The 23,788-nt window shown below is 43.8% G+C and overlaps 1 protein-coding gene across 4 annotated transcripts in view; it reads left to right on the forward strand.

Moving 5' to 3' along the window:
- The window catches only part of SMOC1 (SPARC related modular calcium binding 1), a 445,428-nt gene that overhangs the window by 252,392 nt on the left and 169,248 nt on the right, over positions 1 to 23,788 (forward strand). For 3 of the 4 annotated variants that reach the window (XM_069638879.1, XM_069638877.1, XM_069638878.1), the window contains one exon: positions 14,079 to 14,159. The exons of the other annotated variant lie outside the window; for it this stretch is intronic. In XM_069638879.1, the coding sequence (XP_069494980.1) occupies positions 14,079 to 14,159 (81 nt within the window). The remainder of the gene's footprint in view (positions 1 to 14,078; positions 14,160 to 23,788) is intronic. 4 annotated transcript variants of the gene reach the window in all.

Raw genomic sequence — 23,788 nt, forward strand, 5'->3', positions numbered from 1 at the left:
CCCTACACTTGCGCTTACGGGTGGCGAGGTTGGATCGTACCAATCGTACTTTCTGGAATGCTATACAATTGTTGCTAGACTCAATAAAGTTTTAATTCAGGCACACTTCAGGGGGTGAGTCACTGATTTAGTTTGTTCGTAAACTCCTCAAATTGACAATGCAGACACAAGCTTCCAAAAAGCATTTAGAGTAGAAAAAGCATCCATTTCAGACTATGGGTCTGATCACGACTTCGGCGGTAACCCTTAAATCCGGCGGTAGCGCTAATACCGCCGGATTTAAGGGTCCGCTGAATCAGGGCTTCGGCGGATTTCGCCCCAGCTCTGAGCTGGGGGGAAATCCGTTGAAAATTTGCGCTATTACCGCCGGCGGGAAATCCGCCGGCGGTAAGAGCGCGAAAATTTTCCATTGAGCCCAATGGGGAATGGGGCATTCCCGAATGGGCTCAAAGGGGAATGGGGAATTACTTTACCGCCGAACTCGTGATCCGGCGCTATTAGCGCCGAGGTGTTCGGCGGTAGGGCTATTACCGCCGGCGGTATTAACAGCCAAGTCGTGATCAGGCCCTATGTATTTTGCTTTTTCGCAAGTTGTAATTATAGCATGTTTTTTTCTGCTGCTGTCTCTGTTACGATCATCACAAGACATTCCATCTCAGTGTCATCGGTGACTTGACAAAATCCTTGTGCCTCAAAGCTTGTGTACAGTGTAGAAATGTTTGACCACAGCACATTAAGTGGCCCTTGATTTCATTGTGCCACAATTAATTCTTTGTTGCAATGTGTCGATCTTTCCTCTCTCCATGGCATGCTGTTCAGGATGTTTGTTTGCATGTATGAGGTAACGAGTGCCCAGCGTACGGGATGCCGTGTGAGTGTGCTGCTTTCCCTGTCTACTCTAAATTCTTTAATGCACAGTTATGAACCCTCTCAATGGTATGTATTTTGCCAACATCCAAAGTCGGAAAAGTAGATCCACGCAGGCTTGACATGTGGCAAACTTTGCACCAGACCTGCAGATGATCTGGCCTGTTGTTAAATCTCAGTTACCAGTTTAATGGTATCCACTAGAGTGTAATTTGCTTTCTGATTTTGAGAACATTCAGACATGTAATTGCTCATTTTAATATAGCCAGTAAGAAAGCTATAGCCGGTAAAATAGCTCAGTGGGTTGAATGCTCGCTGCTGTGCTGTGTGTGTGATCTGCAAGTTCGAATCCCGGCACAGCCAAATCACCCTTTCATCTTTCTGTGGTTCCAACTCACCCTTTCATCCTTCTGAGGTTGATAAATGAGTACAGTGATGAAACAACTTCCGGGGCACCAGTGGTCAGGGATAAATATCAGTTTCTAAGCCATCCATCAGCCCCCCACCTCTAGTACACCAGAAGGGATCCAAACAGATTGGAAACATTAGTAAATTATAAACCTCCTTGTCCAATTTTGGTAACGTGGATGGAACAGAAAGGTCATGGATCGTTGGTTAGTTGCAACACAGCAAAAATACAATTATTACCGAATGATAAAAGGGACTGTCCAGGCAAGGTTGTTTAACAATATCTACTTTATTATTATCACAACAGACAGTTCTAGCACACTACAAAATACAACCCACCCTGTAAGGAAATACAGAGGACAGACAGTTTCAAGAAGGAAAGGGGATGCACTCTGGATACTGACAGGAGGGTAGTCAGTAGGGTGATTAATTTCAATAGTGCAAGGATACTTGGTTTCAGCACAAGGGGAGCAATGGTTCGTAAAATGTCACTAGGAGCCTTCGTGGAAGGACCAGGGGGACAGAAACACGATGCACCTTGTGCTGTAGAAGTTTGTGGTGCTCAACAGGATCGAATCTGTTTCAGGGTGCTTTACAGCTTCTGCGACAGAGTTCAAGACGGGAGACAGATGCAGGTATCAGGCGGCTGGCAGTTTGGCGCAAAAGGCTGGACGGACAGCTGCAGGCTGGCTTACACAGCGGCTCTGGGTCAGGAATCATTGTCTTAGTGCTGGTTGGCAGGTCTGTAGCACTGGTTGAGGCTTCTTGGACAGTGTGAGCGAATGCGGCGTGAGGGGCTCGACAGCCTTGAAAATGTCCTTAAAAGTGGACACTGGTTGATGCTTGTCGGTGCACTCCTCCTGGCTTCTTTGCTGGGCTTGTGTCATCCTTTAAGGCGGATGGCCCAAAGCTGAGGAGATTGTTGCAGGAAACGGCCTTGTCCTTGGTTTTTTCAGAGGCTCTCTAGCACTTCCCACCTATGAAGCTTGCTTGCAGAGACTTAGCAGGGCACGCTGTGTGCTGTTTGGGTTCTGGTTCTGGAACTACTGCAGGGTCCTCTGGATTCAGTATCTCGCTCTGTTCCCTGGTAGATATTTTGGGGAGAGATCTTACTTTCTCTTGGAGTTCCGGGCCTTCCTTCACTGGCGGAAGCTGTAAGGCAGACTATACCTTCAGCCAGGGTCCAAAGGAGTTTTTCTTGTTACTCTTTGCAAAGTCTTCAGATGATCTGTTAGGAGAGGGGCTCAGTCCTCTTTTAAAGCCAAATGAGCCCTGTAATTGATGCAGGCTAAGCCTACTTTAATCACCCAATTCTGGCTCCCTGTCAACAATCTTCTGTTATGCGTGAGGTCATAACCAAAGTGCTTTGCAACAGGAAAGGTCAAGGGGTGGAAACGTGTACTACTAAGTCCCACACATCTTTCTGTCTGTTATGAAACAAAGGGGTATCTCTGGTTAATTGAGCTCCCTGTGGTCCCTGATCAAAGTGCAGGTCTCTCTTGAAGTTATGGTGAGAACAGACTTTCTGTCTCTATCAAATCACATACTTCTTCCCACTGAAAGAGGGTCCATCTGCAGGGATTGCCTACTGTAAACAGTTTCCACAGACATGACATTCACTGCCCTTCTTACTAAGGGGTGGGAGCTGACATCAAGTTGACACATATGCATATGAAAAGGGTGTTGGGCATCCTGTCCTTTGTCAGTCCTGTGAACAGGCCTGCCGCAGGCCTGCTTCAATTAACTCTCATCAGTTGAGCTGTCACCAGCAGGTGGACAAAGGATAGCGTGAATCCATGGAGCGTTTGATATTTAATTAGGCTGGTCATGCCAGGAGGAAGGTGTTGTCCTCCTCCTCTTGCTGCTTTCATGTACTCCTGGCTGTCACATTCCAACTGAACATGACAGGAGGACTGCACCCATAGGCTGTGTCCACCCAGAGTACACGTGACTATGTGTCTGTTGTGTGGTGAGCATAGGAAAATGTGTGCGGATTAGCCGTACACATTTTCCGAGGTTGATCTCCCATCATTCAATTTCTTAAAACATTTTTAAAAAGCCCAGGCGAGTGCACACCCTCCGTGTGCATGGTCGAATTCCCTGCAAGTACCAACACAGGTTGGGTGTTATTATATGTATATTTGTTCTTTATAAAGCGCTTAAGCGTTAGTGCTATATAATAACACATCATTATCATTTGGCCTTGGACGTCTGCTTTTATTCACAGTAATTTGGTAATATGCCCCTATACCCACTGATATTAACGATACATGTGGTGATCCATTCTTGTATGAAATGTATATCACAATACAGTGATATCGTATCCATATTTTCCTAGTTTACTTAGGAACAATGCTATGTGATGTCACTTCCTCAAGGGGTGAAAGGTCATGTTCCATTCCTTCCTGTGATGTTACTTCAGGGTGGGCGTTGAATTACATCACTTCCTGTGATGTCATCAGAGGTCAAGGGTCATGTGATGTTACTTCCGCTACGCCTGGCATTTTGGTGAAATGATGTCCATGCCTGTTCCCCACTCTCTTCTCTTTTTGCGCCTCGAAACACATTGTGTGTAGACCCATTATAAACAGCCATTACATAAAATAAATAAATAAACCTGAACTCCCCAATATTTGGCTTTGGATAGGCCACAGAATACGTGAAAAATGAGGGGAAAATGCTACATGAGATCACTTTGGAGGTGAGCATGGTTCTAAAAGGTGAAAATCTATTTCTCATTGGAACAAAAGCCATTGTGTTACACAGGATAGGCAATTACAGCAGCTTTATCAAATTACAATACATTAATGCACACCCTGCTATAAAGAATAGATTCTCTTAAATTATGTTATATTATGTTATTATTCCGATGAAATGCATAAGCGTGGAATTGGGACTAACATCAATGTCTACCTTAACCACACTCAGGTGAAGCATCTTGTTTATATAATTAGAAATCAGATTTGACAGGAAGCAGTGAGCTTCGTACAATGGGGTGAGTTTGAGGGACCTTCTGACCAGGTTGTGGAGGGGAGTAAATGGAATAGTCACCATGGACAATACATAAGTGGACATACATGAATGAAACTTGGGTTGAATGAAACTTGAATGTTAGCATGTGGCACACTTAGATAGAATTGTGAACATTAGCTTGCGTCACATCTAGATAAGATTGTGAATGTTAGCATGCCCAAACTTAGGTGAAACTTGAATGTTAGCATGCTAAATGTCAGGTAACCCACTAACCAATATAAACTCAAACTCTGCATACTTATCTCACTCAAAAAGCTCACACAACCATCTCTCGCACAACAAGCCGCACACACTTCATAACACTGCAACAACACATAAGTCGCACCAACAGCACATGCGGACTGACACCGATACAATACCCGCACCAAAGCTCAGCACCCGGTGTATACCGAGTTGAAGCTGCCAACAGAACACCACTCCTATCACTATCCTACTCCCTCTTCACCTTATTAACACATCCCACCTTATCGTTTACAGGTCCGCCAGAGCGCCTGGGGACCAATTCCGTTGGTGACGGTGCGCGGTACAAATACCTTTAACATTTAACATTTAACATATCTGGCAAGGGATGGCAGGCATTTGAAACACTACTGACCTTACGATAATTGCTTATATTGAAGCCTGCACATATAGCCATTGATTGGATCCCTGATTGGAGCTTACCAATTACCACACTTATTCAGCAAATTAAAAAACAAGCCAAATTTTGGGACTGGAGGTCCAACATCGAATACATCTCAAAACAAAAATCGTATCAAGAAAATATTTCTGAGATTTTACCCATACACCTGCCACAAGAATATTTGAAACTGTCCATTACTCAATTTACGCAGATTTGTCAGATTTCCCTTGGCCCTCCTCCTACCCCCACCTGCGAGGCTAAGAACCTCAGGGTCTTCTTTGACTCCACGCTTTCCTTCTCTGCCCACATCTATGATGTCTCTAAAAAGTCAAACTTCCTACTGCACCTCCTCAGAGGTACTCTGCCTTTCCTCTCCTTTCCTCAGAAGCTAACTGTCTCCCGAGCCCTGGTTCTCTCTAGGTTGGACTTTGCTTCTGCCTTCATTCCCCCTCTACCCTGCTGATCTGTTCTCTCTCGGCGCTGTGCACCTGGCCTACCCTCTGTCTTCCGCGCCCAGGTACCTGCTCACCCTGCCACCCACCCACACTACCTCCAGGCAATCCCTTGTACCGGGGTCTGTATCTGTAACCATAGAGCCCCCCCCCCACCCTTTTCTTGCACTTATCAGACATACGCTGTCTGCTGCCTTAAACCCAGCACTTGCCACTTGCTGGCTGTACTACCACTGTTTGTTTGCCTATTATTATTTATTTATTTTATTATTTATCTGTTGTCCTTTGCTCCACACTTTCCACTTCTACCCCATCCCTTGCACTTCTCCCCTTTCCCTCTCCCATGCACTTGCGTGTTCTCAATGTCACTGGGCCTAGTAAGATCGTTGTTTTGTTCTCCCTTTTTCCCCTCCTTTGCCTTGTTGCTCTCTGAAACACTTGTGTACGAGCGTGATAGAAAACACATTTCTGTATCAATACCAAACAATTAAGATTCAATTTACTGCCTATAGACCTGTAGATTGTGTAAAAACAACTGTTTGGAGATTACATGTCATGTACTAACCGGTTGCTCTATACTCAGTGAAGCTCACATGACATTTTGGGGACCTTTCGTCCCTGACGTCAGAGTTCTCCATAGAGATATTTTTTGGAAGTGGATCATATTGGGTAGATCAAATTAATTGATCATTGCAATCATGCATCTGTGGGATCATATTGCAGCTTTGTGGCAACCAGTTTAAGATTCATATTATGTTTAACAAACTCAACTAATGAATATGTTTAACATATGTCTTTCCTTTTATAATTGTGTGGAAATTTATGAAGTAACCGTCGCACACATAAATGCATTTTAGAAAGGATGGTGTGAATGTGTGACATGCCACAGGCACCTGCCGCTTAGCATCTTCTGCCGCCCACTCTTCATCATTGCCGGCTCCTCAGCCGCAGAACCATCCTCACAGTATTTGGCAGACAAGGATGGTGCCTCCACATGAGGGCATGGATGAGGCAAGAACATTGCTGTCACCCTACGGTTCCGCAGACCCACTCCCATACTACAACACACAGGCACGTCAGGCACCACAGCAGATGCGCGCCCAGCGCGCCGGCTTTGGCCTTCAATATGTGGAAACCTGCAAATAGTTACTTCCCAACAAGTACATCTCCGAGAGGCATCTCTGTGATGAATTACTGGTTACATTGTTGCCAACCCTGTATTGTTCCTCATCATTTTTCCTGCTTGCTTGCCCGATTAATTTTTGTAGCTGATCTAGGTATTTTTCTGCTGCTAATCTCTGGATCTTCTCCTCGGCTGTGCCTAACACGTGCCCCCTGTACTTTTCCCGTTGTACCCCTGGTCTGGATGATTTTTTATTTACTTCCAGACCGTCTCTGCATATTATAGCCCGCCTTTAGTCCCTTCCTCTTCCGAGGCAATAGTCCTCGGAAGAGGGCTGTTTCTCCCTTCAGCGTTATTCTTTTTCCCACGGGCTTCTCATTCACCCCTGGTTCGCCCCCCCCCATCTTCCCCCCGGCTTTGCTTTCGATCTTGTGGTGGAACTGCCACTGGTCTTGCAAACTCTGGTTGTCTGGTCGGTGGACTCTTTTGCTCTACCTGGGAACTTTCTCTGTTCTTGTGCTTCCGGTTCACCCTTCTACATAGTCAAGGCATGACTCCCTAGCCCCAAACACGTGTCCTAGTGAAACTGGGGTGGTGAAAGCATTTATGCTGCCTCAGGTGAAGGGACGTTGTGCTTCCCCTCTACCTTGCAAAAGGATCAGGTTTAATGTGTGTAGGTCTCTCTGGTGCCTTGTTGCTGGTGGGTGCCTGTGATGGTCTCCCTGTAGTATGAGTCATGTTTGGCATAAGAAAGGAAGTTTCAAATGAAATGTGGAAGTCTTGCTAGCATCTCCCAGTCTTGACTAGTGTCTAAGTCAACCCATTATCAGCACTGCATTTATTTTTTATGGGCGCTTGATTTTATATATTGAATGTGCAATATTTGAGGCAATGCAAACATAAAGGTCACTAAAGGCAAGACGCTTGTAAATAGCCATGCACATACCCGAGAGCAGCGAGATGTTTAATTCTATCACGAGCATACTCACCGAGCCACCTCTTAATGTGTAGCATGTATTTGAGCAGATAAACCTTTCTTTTCACTTTACATTTATCATATCTAATAATTGAGAACATCTTAAAACTGCTGTATATATATATTTATAATAGAGAACACTTCAAATTGTATTGGTTTGGTAGGTGTCCGGGTAAAGGTCCTCATCTCATATGTGGCTGAAACTATCTGTTCATTATCACTATTGTTTACCTTCTTTTATTTGGCCCCTGTGAAATAGAATGATTTCCGGACTCCCTGCCTCGCCAATGCAGCTCTCTGATTTCAACACCAGAGTGTGCCTTTGCTATGCTACTGGCTAATCAGAAAGTGAAGGGTGCCTCCTAAACCTACCGGCCTCCCTAGTGCAGTCTGTGGTGGTAGGGTCCTGAATGCACTGCACCCCTCCCTTTGGAACTCCAGCTCACTTCTTCTCATCCCTTTGAAACTTCAATGCACTCCATCTCATCCCGGTAGAATTCCAATGCACTCCATCTCACTTCTTTGGAACTCCAGTGCATTCTATACCACCCCTTTGGAACACCAGTGCACTCAATCTCATCCTTTTTGAGTTCCAGTGTACTCTATCATATGCCTTTAGAATTCCAGTGCACTCCATCTCATCTCTTTGAAATTCCAGCACACTCCCTCTCATCGCCTAGAAACTCCAGCACACTGCATCCCATCCCTTTGGAACTCCAGCGCACTCTATCTCATCTCTTTGGAACTCCAGCACACTCCATCTCATCCCCTTGGAACTTGAGTGCACTGCATCACATCACTTGTTTAACTCCAATGCACTCAATTGCATCCCCTTGGAACTCCATTGCACTCTATCACATCCCTTTGGAACACCAGCACACTCCATTCCATCCCTTTTGAATTCCAACACACTACATCACATCCCTTTGGAACTCCAGTGGACTCCATCTCATCCCTTTGGAACACTAGTGCACTCCTTCTCATCCCTTTTGACCTCCATCACACTCCAACTTATCCTTTTGGAACTCCAGTGCACTCCATCTCATCCTTTTGCAACTCCAGCAAACTCAATCTCATCCTTTTGCAACTCCAGCAAACTCCATCTCATCCTTTTGGAACTCCAGAACACTCCATCACATATCTTTGGAAGTGTAGCGCGCTCCCGCTCATCACTTTGGAACTCCAGTGCACTCCACCTCATCCCTTTGGAGCTCCAGCACACTCCCTCTCATCACTTTGGAAATTCAGTGCACTCCATCTCATTTTTTTGGAACTCCAGTACACTCCATCTGATCCATTTGGAGCTCCAGCACACTCCACCTCATCCCTTTGTAGCTCCAGCACATTCCATCTCATCCCTTTGGAGCTCCAGCACACTCCACCTCATCCCTTTGGAGCTCCAGCACACTCCATCTCATCCCTTTGGAACTCCAGTGCACTCCGTCTCATCCCTTTGGAACTCCAGCACACTCCCTCTCATCACTTTGGAAATTCAGTCCACTCCATCTCATCTTTTTGGAACACCAGTACACTCCATCCCATACCTTTGGAACTCCAGCACACTCCATCCCATACCTTTGGAACTCCAGCACATTCCATGTCATCCCTTTGGAACTCCAGCACACTCCCTCTCATCACTCTGGAATTCCAGTGCACTCCATCTCATCCCTTTGGAGACCCAGCACACTCCATCTCATACCTTTGTAACTTTAGCAAACTCCCTCTCATCACTTTGGAACTCCAGCCCCATCTCATCCCTTTGGAACCCCAGTGCACTCCATCTCATCCCTTTGAAGTCCTAGCACACTCATTCCCATTCATTTGGAGCTCCAGCGCACTCCATCTCATCCCTTTGGAACTACAGTGCACCCCATTTCATCCCTTTGGAGCTGCAGTGCACTCCATCTCTGCTTCAGGCCAGATCTAATAAATTTCAGCAAATGTCTGGAGAGGCCCCAGTTTGGACTTGTTGATGTTGCACGAGGCAACTCAATCTCCTTCTTACCTTGCTCCCCTTCATGCTCTTTTCAATCAGAATCAGCTTCACAGGCTCCTAGATCACACCACAAAACCTTCCAATAAAAGGAATGACAGACTTGTTAGTGGCATGAATGCTCATTGACATGTCCAAATGAGAACAACATACTCTTAAAGCATTGTGTCCTTGTTCGTGCATCTAGTACTTTAGCAAAGAGCCCTCAAACCATCTTGGATATTTGTTCCATCTGCAGGGAGTCCTGGCAGGGCTCAGGCACTGTCACATTTAACAGTGCACTACTATCTGTGTACCATGGTTGGTGAGTTTAAATGGCAGACCTTGAGGGAAATCATGGTAATATGTGTTCTGTCAACCACACAGCAACATTTGGGGGGACAGACATTATGTAATGCAGCTTTCACTGTATCAACGTCTGTGAAACAGAGCGGAAGAGGGCGTGTTCGTCCTCCTTCCGTAGGACACCTTGCGGGAACTGTGCAAATATATCTGAAAATGTGAGTTGCTTAAACTCACTGGCCAATGGGACTGTTACGTAATGTGATAAGCAGTGGTTTGCTATGGCAGGTCTGATGTTGATGTTTGGTTCTGATTGTCTTGGATGGATCTCTGGCCTCATGGTGTTGATGATGTCCATGTGTAGCTCACATGTGTCTAGTAGTTGTAGCATCCTGTTTTCTGGTAACATCATGGCTAGTTAAAACGTCCTAGACATCTCATCAATGGTTTTGCCATCATGGCTAGTTAAACGTCCTAGACAGTCTCATCAATGGTTTTGCCATCATGGGTAGTTAAACGTCCTAGACAGTCTCGTCAATGGTTTTGCCATTATGGCTAGTTAAAACGTCCTAGACAGTCTCCTCAATGGTTTTGCCGCCTCCATCTTCTTAGCTCCACAGACGTAATCGCAGCTACAAATAGCAACCATGTTCGTCTTAAACTTATGGTCTATGCTGCTAATCACTCCTTCATCCTAGGAGTGTTGTTTTTGGACAGTTGAGTCTATTTTGGGGAGCGTCATTGTGAGTGGCCCCCTGCTGTTAGGCAGTGCACATGTCTGGTTGTGATTGTTCTGGCTTCATCTGTTTCCCATGCTCTTGCAGTGGTGGACATTGAAAAAATGTGGTGGGGGGCGGAGTTTGGGGGGGTGGCGTCCGAGGAGGTGGGGTTTAGAGGGGTCAGAGCTGGCAGTTGACCACTGATCAAAGAAAATGTCCAAAATAATAGTTTAAAACGGTGCAATTTCTTTCATGCTGCTTCTTTTCCAAACTATTTATCAATTCCACTTTAAAGCACTCCCATGGCACTGGTGCACCCAAAATATGATATCATTACGGTTTCGAGTGACTTGTTCTCGATAAAATGTCACCCAGAGCAGTGAACAAAGGGCGCCGACCCAAGGTGTCCTAGCTGGGACCGACTGGCCTTGATAAGAGAAACATTTGGAGGCTGTGGTACTCTGTTTGCCAGCCTGGTGGGTGCAAACACGCTTTGCCTAACAAGCGTCCTGGCTATGTCAGAGACCTCACTCCAAGTACACCAGTCTCCTCAAAAGTGCCAGCAGAGACCCCTTTCCAGCTCTGTTGATATCCCAAGCGAATCTCTTGTACTGAGGCAGTCCTAGTGGGCAATTCCGCAGGTCTTCGAACGTCATCAATAGGTCTCAAGTCCAGAAAAAAGTGTGGGGATCGTTAACATGGGCACAGGGAGTGAACGCAGCCCCCATTCATGTTCTAAACTAGAAAATGAATGAACTGGAGTAGTTACCTTCCCCCGGCCGGCACTATAAGCTTCCTTATCTTCCCTTCAATGACCAACATTTAGCAGCAGGGGTCGGACTTGGCGCTGCAGCGGTGATTGAAGCTGATAGTGACGGCAGGTCGGGGAAGTTAACTCCAGTGCATTCCTGTTAATCCTGTTAATCAGGGCTGCGGCGGTGAACTCATTGGGGGTCATTACAAGGAAGGAGGTAACCATGCCGCTATTAGCGGCATGGGTACCCCCTTACCGGGTTCCGGGTCCGGGTTCCTTGAATGAGGAATTACCGGGCCATTCCGACCTTGGAGGGCCCGGTAATTCCTCATTCAAGGAACCCAGACCCGGTACATCCCCATTCCCATTCGAGCCCCCGTAGGGCTCAATGGGAATGAGGAGGGAGCTAACAACGGGCACGTTAATACCGGGCCTGTTGTTAGCACCCTGGTCTGCTCGCGGGACCCGCTAAGGGCACCTGGTAAAACCAGGCGTCCTTAGCGGGTTCCCGCAAGCAGACCTCGTAATGGGGTGATAAGCGGTTGACAGCTCCGGCACCTTTACCGGCACCGTTAACCCCTTACAGCCTACCTTGTAATGACCCCCAATGTGCTGGTTGCAGTTTTTGTCCACTTATTACCACTGTTAACTGAACAAGCGCAGCAATAAGCGCTTAATAGGTGTAATAAGCGGACAAAAAAACACAACAAGCGACCTTCAAATATTATAAGCGACTTTGGGCAAAAAGAAGCCCAAAGTCGCTTATAATAAGCGGACCTGGCAACACTGCAGCCATCCTTAAGGAGGCCTTTGGCCTGGTGTCCTGCTGTGTACACGTAGGGGGGCGTAGACAGAAAAGCGCTCATGGTGGCAATGTGCTGCAGTGCCCCCCTACCACATGCCGCCAGGGGCCCTCTCTTTTTTTTATTTAAGTCATCGAGCTAGAGTGCTGCTAATCGCATGGGTTTGGGGCAGCTGACTCTGGCTGGATCCCGAGATCCGGCTATACATCTGGTGCCGGATCTCGGACCCAGCGAGAGCCGGCCCAATCGCCAGCGCTGTGCTCTCGGTAATGCCCTGTCATCCACATCTGATGAAGGCAGTGCATACGCTAATTGTGCACGCCGTAACCATCTGCGCAAAATAAGCATGCGCGCCTGTTCTGTAGTCTGTATATCCAAATGCAGTGAATTTGCCATACTCAACATCTGTGGTTGCACTCATTTTCAGCAATCACAGCCTTTTCCCTACTTTTCAGTTTGCTCCTTTTACTCAGAATGTAGGTGAAAGGTAGCTTAGCACTGCACAAAATCCTGTCCTTTTAAAAGATAAAGGCCTGGCCGCAGATTCTCATGAATACATCTGCTGTATTTGTGCTCTAGCTCATTAGTACCTGTGTGCTTCACAAACTATTGGAAAAGCATTTTTGAAATCTTTTGACGCTAGTCTCATAATAGGCATTGGCCCTCATTAGGACCCTGGCGGTAAGGGGTTTGCGCCAGCGTTAGCTGCGCCGACCCCTTACCGCCAACTACGAGTTCCCATAGCGCCATGGTCATTTTTCCGCCCGCTTTTTGCGGGCGTAAAAATCCATGGCGCTATGGGACCTTGGTGTTAATTACGCCACCGTAATTTACGGTGGCGTAATTAACGCCTTCCCCACTCCCATTGAGCCCTATGGGGCCGAAATGGGAATGGGGAAGGGTAAATGGGTCAATGGGGACTTACCGCCCCGCCGACCTCGGAATGGGGCGGTAAGTCCGCCATCCGCCATGGCGTAAAGGGACTTTGCGCCATGGCGGAAAAGTCCGCCGACGGCGGAAAAAATCCGCCAGGGTCCTAATGAGGGCCATTGTCAGTACAACTATAAGCGCAAGCAAAAGAAATAACGGACAGCGGCTTTTCTGCACCTCGTGATGTGTTGATAGCGAGCACGACTGGCAACTGGCTTGTGTTTGATGGGATACCTCTATCTCGTGGAATGTAATGTATTGTAAGTAATCTTTGATACTGCATCAGTTACCAACGTAGTGGTCTCCTTGCGCTGTGGAGTTGCGCATCCGCCAGGGTCCAGGTATCTTAAAAATGTGCACATTAGAATTCAAACTCTTTTGTCTCTTATGCCACTATTTTCAAATAACTTGACATTCTTATTTCAGTTTACATTAACTGCACCATTTGGTATTTGTAAATGTATGTTATATATACCAAAAGGTGTTTCGCTCCATCTGGTGCTTTTTCAAGGCATTGATTTTCTGAAAAAAAAGAATATAAATAGCTACATGTGAAAAGTATATTGTGACATAGAATTGGCCCCTTTAGACTGAGTCACAATTGAAGATGAATTTGTGTTACCTCATGTTTTCTAAATTTGGGAGCCTTCGATTCGTTCAGGACCCTAACTTGTGCAGCGGGCCATTTTCGGCAGAGTTGGTCGGCATAGTATAGCGCCACAATCCAAGCTGCATTCCATTGGAAATAAGTGGGCAACCAGAATAATTATGTTTTGTGACAATAGGTAGAGCGTAAGTCTTGAATCAGACATTTCTGCCGAAGTATCAAAGGTTTTTGTGAAAAATGCAAAAGAGAAATATGACTGGCCTTGTAACTCACTGGGGATGGGCTTCCATTATGAAATCATGTTAAGTCGCTGGTGAGGTTGATTCGACAACCTTGATGGAAAACTAACGACAGGGAAAATAATTTCCAACTAGGAGCAGAAAACTTAAGAGACATGGTGACATGGAAATAGGATACTCATCGGAGGTGCATAATTGCAAGCGACCTTCTCTCACTTATCACAATGGATCCATAACTATTTGTTGATTATTGTACTCTCTTTTCCTTAGAAATTACAGCGCCCACTCTTTGGATCAAGCACTTAGTTATTAAGGATTCCAAAATGAATTCTTCGAGTCTGAGAATCTCAGGTAGGCATATGTTGGTTGATCACATGTTAAATTTGTTTTGAATACGATGTCCACTCCTTAATGCTGAGACAATTGAATAATTATGTCTAAAAAAGAAAGTGTGCATGTGTTTAATTACATGTGTCGGCCTGATTCAGGATTGTCTCTCCTCGCTCCCCTTGGTAGTGCATGTCGCTCATATGTATCACAGTATAACCTTTCTGCTTAATTTTAATTTTTGAAGAAATGTTGACGTGTGTTCAGAACAACTTCTTGAAAAACTATATTTTGTATAGTTAATTTAATTTCTTGTCTATCTAAATTTGCTCTCTTCATTTTAATACCTGGTTATTTGCTTATTTTGACCCTAAATCACATTGACTACTCATATCTAGCTAGTTTTGTTAGTTGTCTATTATGAAACCAAGACCATCCAGTGTTCTCAAATGCAAACCATAATTTGTCCATTTTGTTTATCATTTTATGCCCTAGAATACAACACTAACAAAGAAATGCCAACATAATGGTTAGCTTTGTTAAACTTCACCTATTTTATTTTTGTATTTTTAGTTGTGTTTGTGTTTGGATTTGTATAATGCAAACCAAGCTAGGAGGCAACAGAGTGTTGTACAAGTAAGTATTTAAGCGTTAGCAGAGACCAGTGGAATATAATCACTTAGATATCCCATACTCCAAGGGTGGTATAGGATCTAAGTGAGCCCAGGTAAGAGCAGGGTCTTGACTTACTTCATGAACTGCAGAAGCGTTGGAGCAGTCCTGATAGCAACAGGGATGGTGTTCCGCCAGTTAGAGTAGTAGTATAATACGTTCATTTGATTTGAAAAAATTCATTAAATCGTACACATCAATATAATGAAATCCACAAACTATAAATAGTACAGAGTAATAAATAAAATACACTATAGAGAGACATTTTCTAAACCTAAAAATATAAAAAAAAAAACTAAAATTGTGCCCAGCTTCATATTATAAAACATCAGCTGCTTCCATATACAAATAATATTCATGCCTATAATTCATCGAGTTCAATGATTTCAATGCAGACGCAATATATTTTTCTTTGATTTGCCATAGAGAGAACAAATTAAATTGATTTATTATGCTTATAGCTCATAGAGCTTTATCATAATATACAAACAACATTCAATACATAAAAAGAAATGTACTTACAATTATAAATGTAGATATACGATTAAGATTGTTTACATATACAGTTAAGACATATCCTTATAAATCTATATACGTAATAAATACCTTTACACATTTAACAAACAGACAAACAGGAAAACGGGTATCATGTCAATGTCCCAATTCATCTAATTATTCTCTACTGATTGCATTCATTGCTGCGCAAAATTATCATATGCAATATGCAAACAGATCTGCAAAACAGCAACCTCCCGATCCAGACTATTGCAGGTTGGATACTTTAACTTTTTTTTAGTGACTTCTTTCCATGCTCAAGAACTTCGTTCCAGATGTTAAACAGGACTATATGCATGGATTTGTGACCATTGTTCAAACAATATCGTCAAACGAACTCACTCTTAATGCTATTAAGATCGGAAACATAGGGGCCAAACACATTCATATAGAGCGGGCCATGTTCCCTACGCTCTGTAAGAATGTGCTGGGCGGTCTCCAATTTGCCTGGTAGGCCACATGAGCGGCAGCCCCTCCCCTCTTTAGGGATTCCCTGCTCAGGACCAGTAATTGCTAGCACTGGTAGTGTACTGATTCTTAGTAATAGAAGGAATCTGCGCAGCTCGGGTGATGCACAGAGTTGAATATAGACTTGCTTTTTTTGTAGTTATGGACAAGTTGGTCTATTATGGTGCGATAGCTCGTAAGGCTAACAAGGTGGTCATAATTTACGCACCAATCCCATTGCTCAAGCTTACAAGTAGACTTCTTAATCAGCTCCTGCAACCTATCGTCCCACACTGGCTTCCAACCAATCATTTCAAAGCTCGCCTGTGCGAGAGATGTCAGTACATTGAGGGTATTGGAAGGAGGCTGTTGACCCAATAGGTTTAACAATGGACATACTGGTGCCTTACAGGATTTTAAATATAACAGAATTCTCTCCTTTGTGGCCATTGCAGACAGTGATGTAAGGCCCAACTCTAAGTGGATGATTTCGACTGGAATGCTCGGTCTGAGCCCCAGCATTTTCCACCAGTATCTACCTTCTAGCACATCTGACCAGGCTAGATCCTTCATACCAATCCCTTCTAGTGCGTATAATACCGAGGTGCAAAAGCATTGTTTGTAAAGTGTGAGAATGCCTTGGAGGCTGAATCGAGAAGCCGCACTCACGCAACGATGCATCATACTCAAATTCACTAGGGCCTTACGTTTTCTCACCTCAATTACTGCAGACACCAAGCCCCTGTTATCCAGCCTAATTTGCTCTGTAGTATTCTCATATAAGCCCATAGTAGCCAGCAGCAAGTCCTGAGGTTATCTCAACTGATTCATTTTGGGCCAGAGTTTACCCCTCTAAACAGTATCAAATGCGGCCCGGAAGTCTATCATGGCCACATAGAGCCCTGGTTGGTCTGTACTCTTACCCGCTTTTGTAAGTGCATCAAATAGCTAAATACAGTGGGCAGTACCGGAACCAGCACCGAAGCCCATTTGAAAATTACTTAATATACTGCTTGAATCCACCCATTTTGTCAATTTATCTAATATTAAGGATCCAAGAAAAATTCCGGTTGTATCTAGCATAGCTAGCAACCTAAAGTTCTCTGGTCGTGTTCTAGGTCCCTTCTTATGGACTGGTACAAGAATGGAACCACGCCACTATTTGGGACTCCGCCCTTCTTCGCATACCTTACAAAATAGGCAGTATAAGAGTTTGCCCCTGAATGTCATGTTATTTTTTTATAATGACATTGGGAGTCCGTTAGGGCCCAGAGCTCTAGAATCCTTTAGGCGGCCAATATTCAACATCATTTCTTCAAGTGAAAAACTCAGACAACATTTTTCTCCTGGCCATGGGGCATTGTCATTGGAACTAGCCGGGTTGTACATTCTCTTACTAATGTGCCTCAGCCATTCTTGTTCCCTATTTGTGCAGATCTCATGAGATATGGCCTTGAAATTAAACATGCTCAGCAGTTTCCAGGGCTTACGTGAGTCCCTACTGCTAGCAATAGAAACTAGGTATTGCCATTGTGCGTTTCTGCCAGACAATACCCAGTATCTTACCCATCTTCGGTATCTGTTTTTAGTCACTGGGGAAGCACCACGAGCCTCTGAGGGAGTAATAGCATGTTTCTTAATCTCTCTTAGTTCTCGCATCAGGGACCTTTTCAATTCACGAATGGCTTTATCATACTGGTATATTTTATTATTAGTAGCAAGCTGGGTGTAATTACCTTTTTGTACCGCCAACACTGAGGCGCTGTCCTTAATCTTTTCCTCAATCCCATCTGCCATTAATGAAACCGCCATGGATAATAGCTTTCCAGCCAGTAAGACAAAGTAGGCTCCTGCTTTATTGATACTTTATTGATACTTCTTTCATTCCATCGTATCCTGCTACCGACAACATTCCTTTCCAATTCCCCAACCTGCCCTTTATGCCTTGGACCATTGTTTCCCAGATAGTGAGTGTAAGTATAGTGTGAACGCTAGAGGTCATTTCGGAACTTTCTAGCTAACATAATTAACCATCAAATTGCAGAAAAAGTTATCTAGTGTTGTAGTTTTGGTCGCAGACCTCCAGGTACTTTCCCCTGGAATATCACCCACCACTCTTCCATTCAGGAGGTCATAGTCCCATGCTGTCATGGTATCTACCAATATTTTCCCTTTAGGTGAGTCTTTTGCTTCAGTGCCAATCTCAGACCTATTTTTAAAGAAATTAGTTTCATTGATTTCATTTAGACATTTGTATCTTGCGTTAATGTCTCCCCCCACATAAATATATGCATGTTCATTTGAGCTTCTAGCATTCCCTATCATACAAGATACCAGTTCAGTAATGTCATCTGTTTTGGACAAACCCGGAGGATCATATACATTGATGAAGATTATATCCCCAATAGTGTTGTTAATGCTCACTCTAACCGCCAACACATGGGGACTATCACCATCAGTGCCTAGTTTTACTGCTTTTAAATTGTTTTTGACTACAATTATGAGGCCTCCATGTGGATGTCCTTGTGGCCCATTATTGGCCATAATTTGGAAGATTTGATATTCAATCAACAGTTCAGATAATAATCAGACCTCTTGCAGCAGGAAGATATCCGTATGCTCCAGGAGTTCTAATGATCCTCTGGATTCCAATAAATGCATAAATCCATGTGTGTTCCAGCTTGACATTATCAGTTCTCAATTTCCAACTTTTTGACCATTGTCGTTGTTCTGGACAAGCCAATTCAGTTACCCCAGGTGTATGCTTGCAGTGCAGCATTGCTGTTAACACAGCCACCTTGATTTCTTAAAGTGCTTATTTTGTCTTTGATCGCTCGCATATCGGGGCCCTGCCTGTGGTCGGTTAGCAAGACCTCATCCGCAGCATCCAAATCGTACCCAAGATCTGCATAACGATCTTTATAGGGTCTAATCATCTGTGCTGTTTCCATCGTACTACAATACATTTTACTGAATTGAAAATTTAGGGTCTTTAATTGGCTCAATGAAATCAAAATCTTTAGTATCTACAATTCTTAAAGGGTGGATTTTACATAAGGCCAAACAATACACATCGGTTGTGTTAATATGAGGGTTGGATCTAGTCTTATCCCGGGCTTTTTTCTTTATAGTAATTGTACGAGGTAGGTTTGTAAAGGCTGCCTCCAGAGTTTTGTCGGAGATAACGTTCTCATCATCATTTTTCTTACTATTCACAGGGGCAACTAAACATTAGAGGGATTTATATGTTGGGTTTTCCTCACTGCTATGTTTGACGTGTGATCAAGGGACACGGTAGAGATCATGCTCATCAGAAACATCATTCATAACACTTGGGTTTCTGTTCTTCAGTACCCAACTAGTAAGAGTCAGGGGTGTTGCTAGGTCTGCAAAAGACCTGGGGCTAATGTTGGAACTGTCGGGACTGGGGGCTAGCTAGCCTTTTGGTTGTAGCTCCTGAGATTCTATCTGGGGCTACAACCAAAAGATCAGGGGCTATAGCCCCATTAGCCCCCCCCCCCAGCAATGCCTCGGGTAAGAGCACCGTTCGGTCCAGCAGTCCCCGTCTTACATTTTCTGTCTAATTATTTTTGCTTTCTTAATATGTGGGTCTAAGGGATGATCCTCCCCAAGGCCTCCAATAGTTTGGGTGGGACCAGATTCCCTGTTATTGGGAATATCCTTGTGAATTTGTCTCCTCTTCCTACGTTGCTTACTAGTTAAGTGGATAGCCGAAGTATCGCTAAGATATTCAACCACCTCCTCAACCTCGGATATCATCATGTCAGCCTCAGCACCCCCAGTCCCCTTGGCTGTTATACTCTCATTGTGTAAGTTCAAGTTACGGGAGTGATAAGGTGCTGCGACAGCAATCAGTGCATCTAAATCTTTATCATCATAATCATCTTTTAACATGCTGTGCCTGGTTAGAACCGAGACCTCCTCTAATATCCTCCGACACATCTTAAATACTACCTTCATTGCAAACTGTAGGACCGAGAGTTGAGATTGAGTCTCGCCGTATTGTCCTAGATGATCAGTTGCAGAGGTGGCAATTGCCCCCCCATCATTGGTAGGGCACATATTTGGCGAGGCGAACAGTCTATGTTGATTATCTTCCTCTGTAATATGGTCCGGTTCCGTTCTCTGAGGAGCCGGTCCAACAGTATTAGATATAGAAGGGTGGCTGATGTAATCTTGCGGTGTCTCCTGCACTGCAAGATGATGTTGCAATTGGGCTTCAGGAGCAAGTGAGTCACGTAGCGAATAACAGAGGGCAAGCAACGAGTTATTATTGTTCATTGCTGTAAATGACTGATCAGAATGGGAAAAACAGTTTACCTTGATAGGTATCACATTATCTATGGGTCCATTATTAGTTGCCAGTATTGCTGGGGAGCAGGCTGTGTAGCCGGCTCCGTTAGGAAGTAAGAGTCCATAGTGCCATTCACACAATCCTTATTATGTTTAACACTGGGAGAGCTTGTTGTACGTGTTTTAGAAAAGCTTATATTGTTTCCCTTTGCTCTAATACGGGAACCAGGTCCCACCTGTGTTTTTGGGTATGGTGCGGTTTTCCTCAGTTTATGATTGTTGGACCTTAAACTTATTTTTCCCGGCATCTTATACAGATTCTAGTCAGTAGTAGAGACAGGGACAATATACTAAAAGAACAAAACACTTAGCACAGTTAAAACCCTAAGAAAAGCAAAAACTCTTAAAACCGGAAATGCGTATTTTGTGGGGTTAAGTGCTACAATGTTGTAGTAAAAGTCAACAGCAGCAGAGAGTAAAAATCCCTCCAGCTTAAGTAGTTAAAAATTGAGATACGTCTGTTATTCCAATGGGTTTACAACGCTTCAAGAAAACATTAATACATGTTATGCGCAAAATGGTCTTCCTTACGCACAGTTCACCAAACTGTCCTCGTACACAGTTCACCATACACAGTACTATCATTAATGTGGTTCGGTCTCGAATTTCAACGCGTAGCACAGTGAATAAAATCTATGCATGCTAAATTAAAAGTTCAGTATGGGATTGAGGCAGAAGAATTGAGCAGTCTCGAGCCCCGACATGTGCCACGCGCTGAAAGTTAAGTGTTCAATATATGTTTAAAGCAGGTATGTAGATCAGTCACCGGGTGTTTCCAGACGGGCTGCGGCATTCTCTGGTTTTCCGTATAGGATGAAAACCACATTACCGCACACACTCCCACGTTGGATTATCCGAAAGAAAAAGGAGGGGGAGATTTTGACTTACAAACCGCGGCTTCCAGTTCTCAGCATGTTTAACGCCCACAGATGTTAGGGATGATAGTAGCAGCTCGGCGAGCCCCTCCAAAAGCCGCCAAGAGCTGCCCAGTTCACCAACACAGACTGCAACGACTGCAGTCAACTTTCCAGAACTCTGCTCCGCTCCGCTATGGCAAGGGGTTTTGTAGCAAGTCTCCGCCTCGAGCAATAGAAAGAATAGACAGACCAGACAAGCCAGTGACGACTGCAGTCAACTCTCCACAACTCCGCTTCACTCCGCTACGGCAACGGGTTTTGTAGCAAGTCTCCACCTCCAGCAATAGAAAGAATAGACAGGCCAGACAAGCCAGTGACTGGGAAAACTGCAGTCAACTCTCCACAAAGAATAAGGTATATAAACAAGTTCCTGATGCTTTTCTAGCACCGTCACTTGTTGGAAACTGAGATGACCCATAGGTTGAGGTAAAGGAAGGCAGTTGATTAAAACTGAAAACGATTTATCAATTTTCGTGAGTTTGAATTCACTATACAAGTAATTTAAGTAAAATTAAGATTAATATGTGGTGAATGTATGTAATATGAACTGACAGTAGATTTATTCAGAATTTTATATTTCAGGGTAAATTGTATCTCTCAATTATTTCACTTTTTAGGAGATTTTTTACTTTTCTTGTTACTAATCCTATTGTCATGCAGATATAATACAGTCAGAGAACTAAAATAATGGTTGACGTAATTTTATCAATTTAAAGTTTTGGTACCAGACAGGCTCAAAATGTCATTAACAATATCTTAACTTGATCATTAAACCATATATCAAGACATAACATTGAAGGAGTATCAGTTAATGGTACATATTTTGGGAGAGTCAAGGTTACCAAGTATATTAATTCAGTTGCTGACAATTTCCTAACATCAAGAAGTATTTTTTATAAATTCCCTCTCAGCTTTCGACAAGCATACTCCAAAAAACGAATAATGTGAAAATCTATTTGGGATGTTTACATCTCACAGCACTTTCAGTAGATCTAATCCATGACCCACTCCTATGAAAACATATTCCAGGGTGATCAAAACTTTCTGCTTGTGGCAACCTCTTTAAATTTACTAAAGAATGACACAACACTTTTCTGTGTTTCTGTATGCACGTACCCTTAGATTTAAGTGCACTTACCTTCCTCTTATGTTGAATCATAAAGGAATTATATCATTTAATAATTTCTGCAATGTCATCAGCGTAGACCAGACAGAGCCAAATATACTGCCTATGTGAGGAGCATCATCAACTATTAAAACTAAAACATCAGATAGATTATAAAGGTAAAGGTGCAAGGACACGGCCCTGTTGAACACCCGAATGTATAAGGGAATGTGTCAGTCATATGTCCAGCTTTACTATACAAGACATAAGCAGACATATTCGTGTAAAGTCTCATAATTAAACTCAATAACTTCATACTTATTTTCATATTCACCAGAATGTCCAATAACTTTGTCCTGTTCTTGTGTCAAATGCACTAGGTGGATCCATGAAGGCTAAACACAGATCACCTTCTTTGGACTCAAAATATGTTCCAATAATAAGAGAAAGATTTAAACATTGCTCTGTTGTGCATACTACTGGCTAAACCCTAGTTTTCTATCAGACAAGATACCAGTTTCTTCTACCCACGTTTGCAAATTTGCTACTACAAATTTTCCAAGCGGTTTGAGCCATACATCAATAAAAGATACTGGTCGATGATAGTCAATTTTCAAATGATCACCTCTTTCAGAAATGGGATGTATGAGACATGTTAACAATGTAGATGTTAGCAGCCGTGTACGTAATATGGACAAAAAGGATTAGCTAGAATTATCACCCAGAAAGCTGTGTTGTGTTTGTACACGTCTCCTGGAAAACCATCTGTTCGTGGGACGTTATGTCAGATACGTGTTCATATAAGAAGCTGTTGAGGTAGGCTGAGGCACAGCAAGGGAAAGGCCTGTTTCCTGGTTTTGTCTTTTTGTTTGCGTTAAGCCGCACCATTGTTTGATTTCTAGAGCAGCCCATGCACTGGAGCACCGTGGGTAGGCTGGTGCTCAGGTAGTAGTTTCTTTCTATGGGATGCAGGCAACTTTGAGGAGCATCCTTGCTGTGATTGATAGGCAGTTTAATTATCTTTAGAAGAGGGAGATGTGGTCACATGTCTTAGTTGCCATCATGGGCCATGCAGCAGTGTGCTAAATTGCCCTAGGAAGGGCCAGGCGGGTGGGTGGTGTAAGGAACTCATGGTGGCGACAGTAAAGACAGACACAAGTAATCACTGTTCAAGGGTGTTTATTAAACTGCAAAGATAGGTTGGAAAAAAGCCTAATCTAAACCTAAATCTAAAATGGGAGCAAGCTTTGACCATCAAATAATAATAAGGCAGTCCTAATGGTGTCTTGTCAAATAAAAGGGCCTATAGTAAGAACAACCTATTGCCAATCCTTACGCTAAATACAAAAAGAAGTGTGGGATAATGTTCTTAAGAAAGAAGGAAGTGTTAACAAATAATAAGTCAGGATGCGGTACTTGGGGTCTCCCTTCCCTATGTTTTCAGCACGGGATAAGGTGGGACTTCAGAGCACAGCACACGCTCGAGCTTTCCCAGCACGAGCAAACAGTTCCGCTTTCAGAAATCAGAGCTTTTCGGAGGTTAGAAACCGAACTGTGGTTCTTTTTTCCATCAAAAAGTCTCT

This window comes from Ambystoma mexicanum, chromosome 14 (assembly GCF_040938575.1).
Source record: "Ambystoma mexicanum isolate Mex_15411 chromosome 14, UKY_AmexF1_1, whole genome shotgun sequence".
NCBI classification, from domain to species: domain Eukaryota; kingdom Metazoa; phylum Chordata; class Amphibia; order Caudata; family Ambystomatidae; genus Ambystoma; species Ambystoma mexicanum.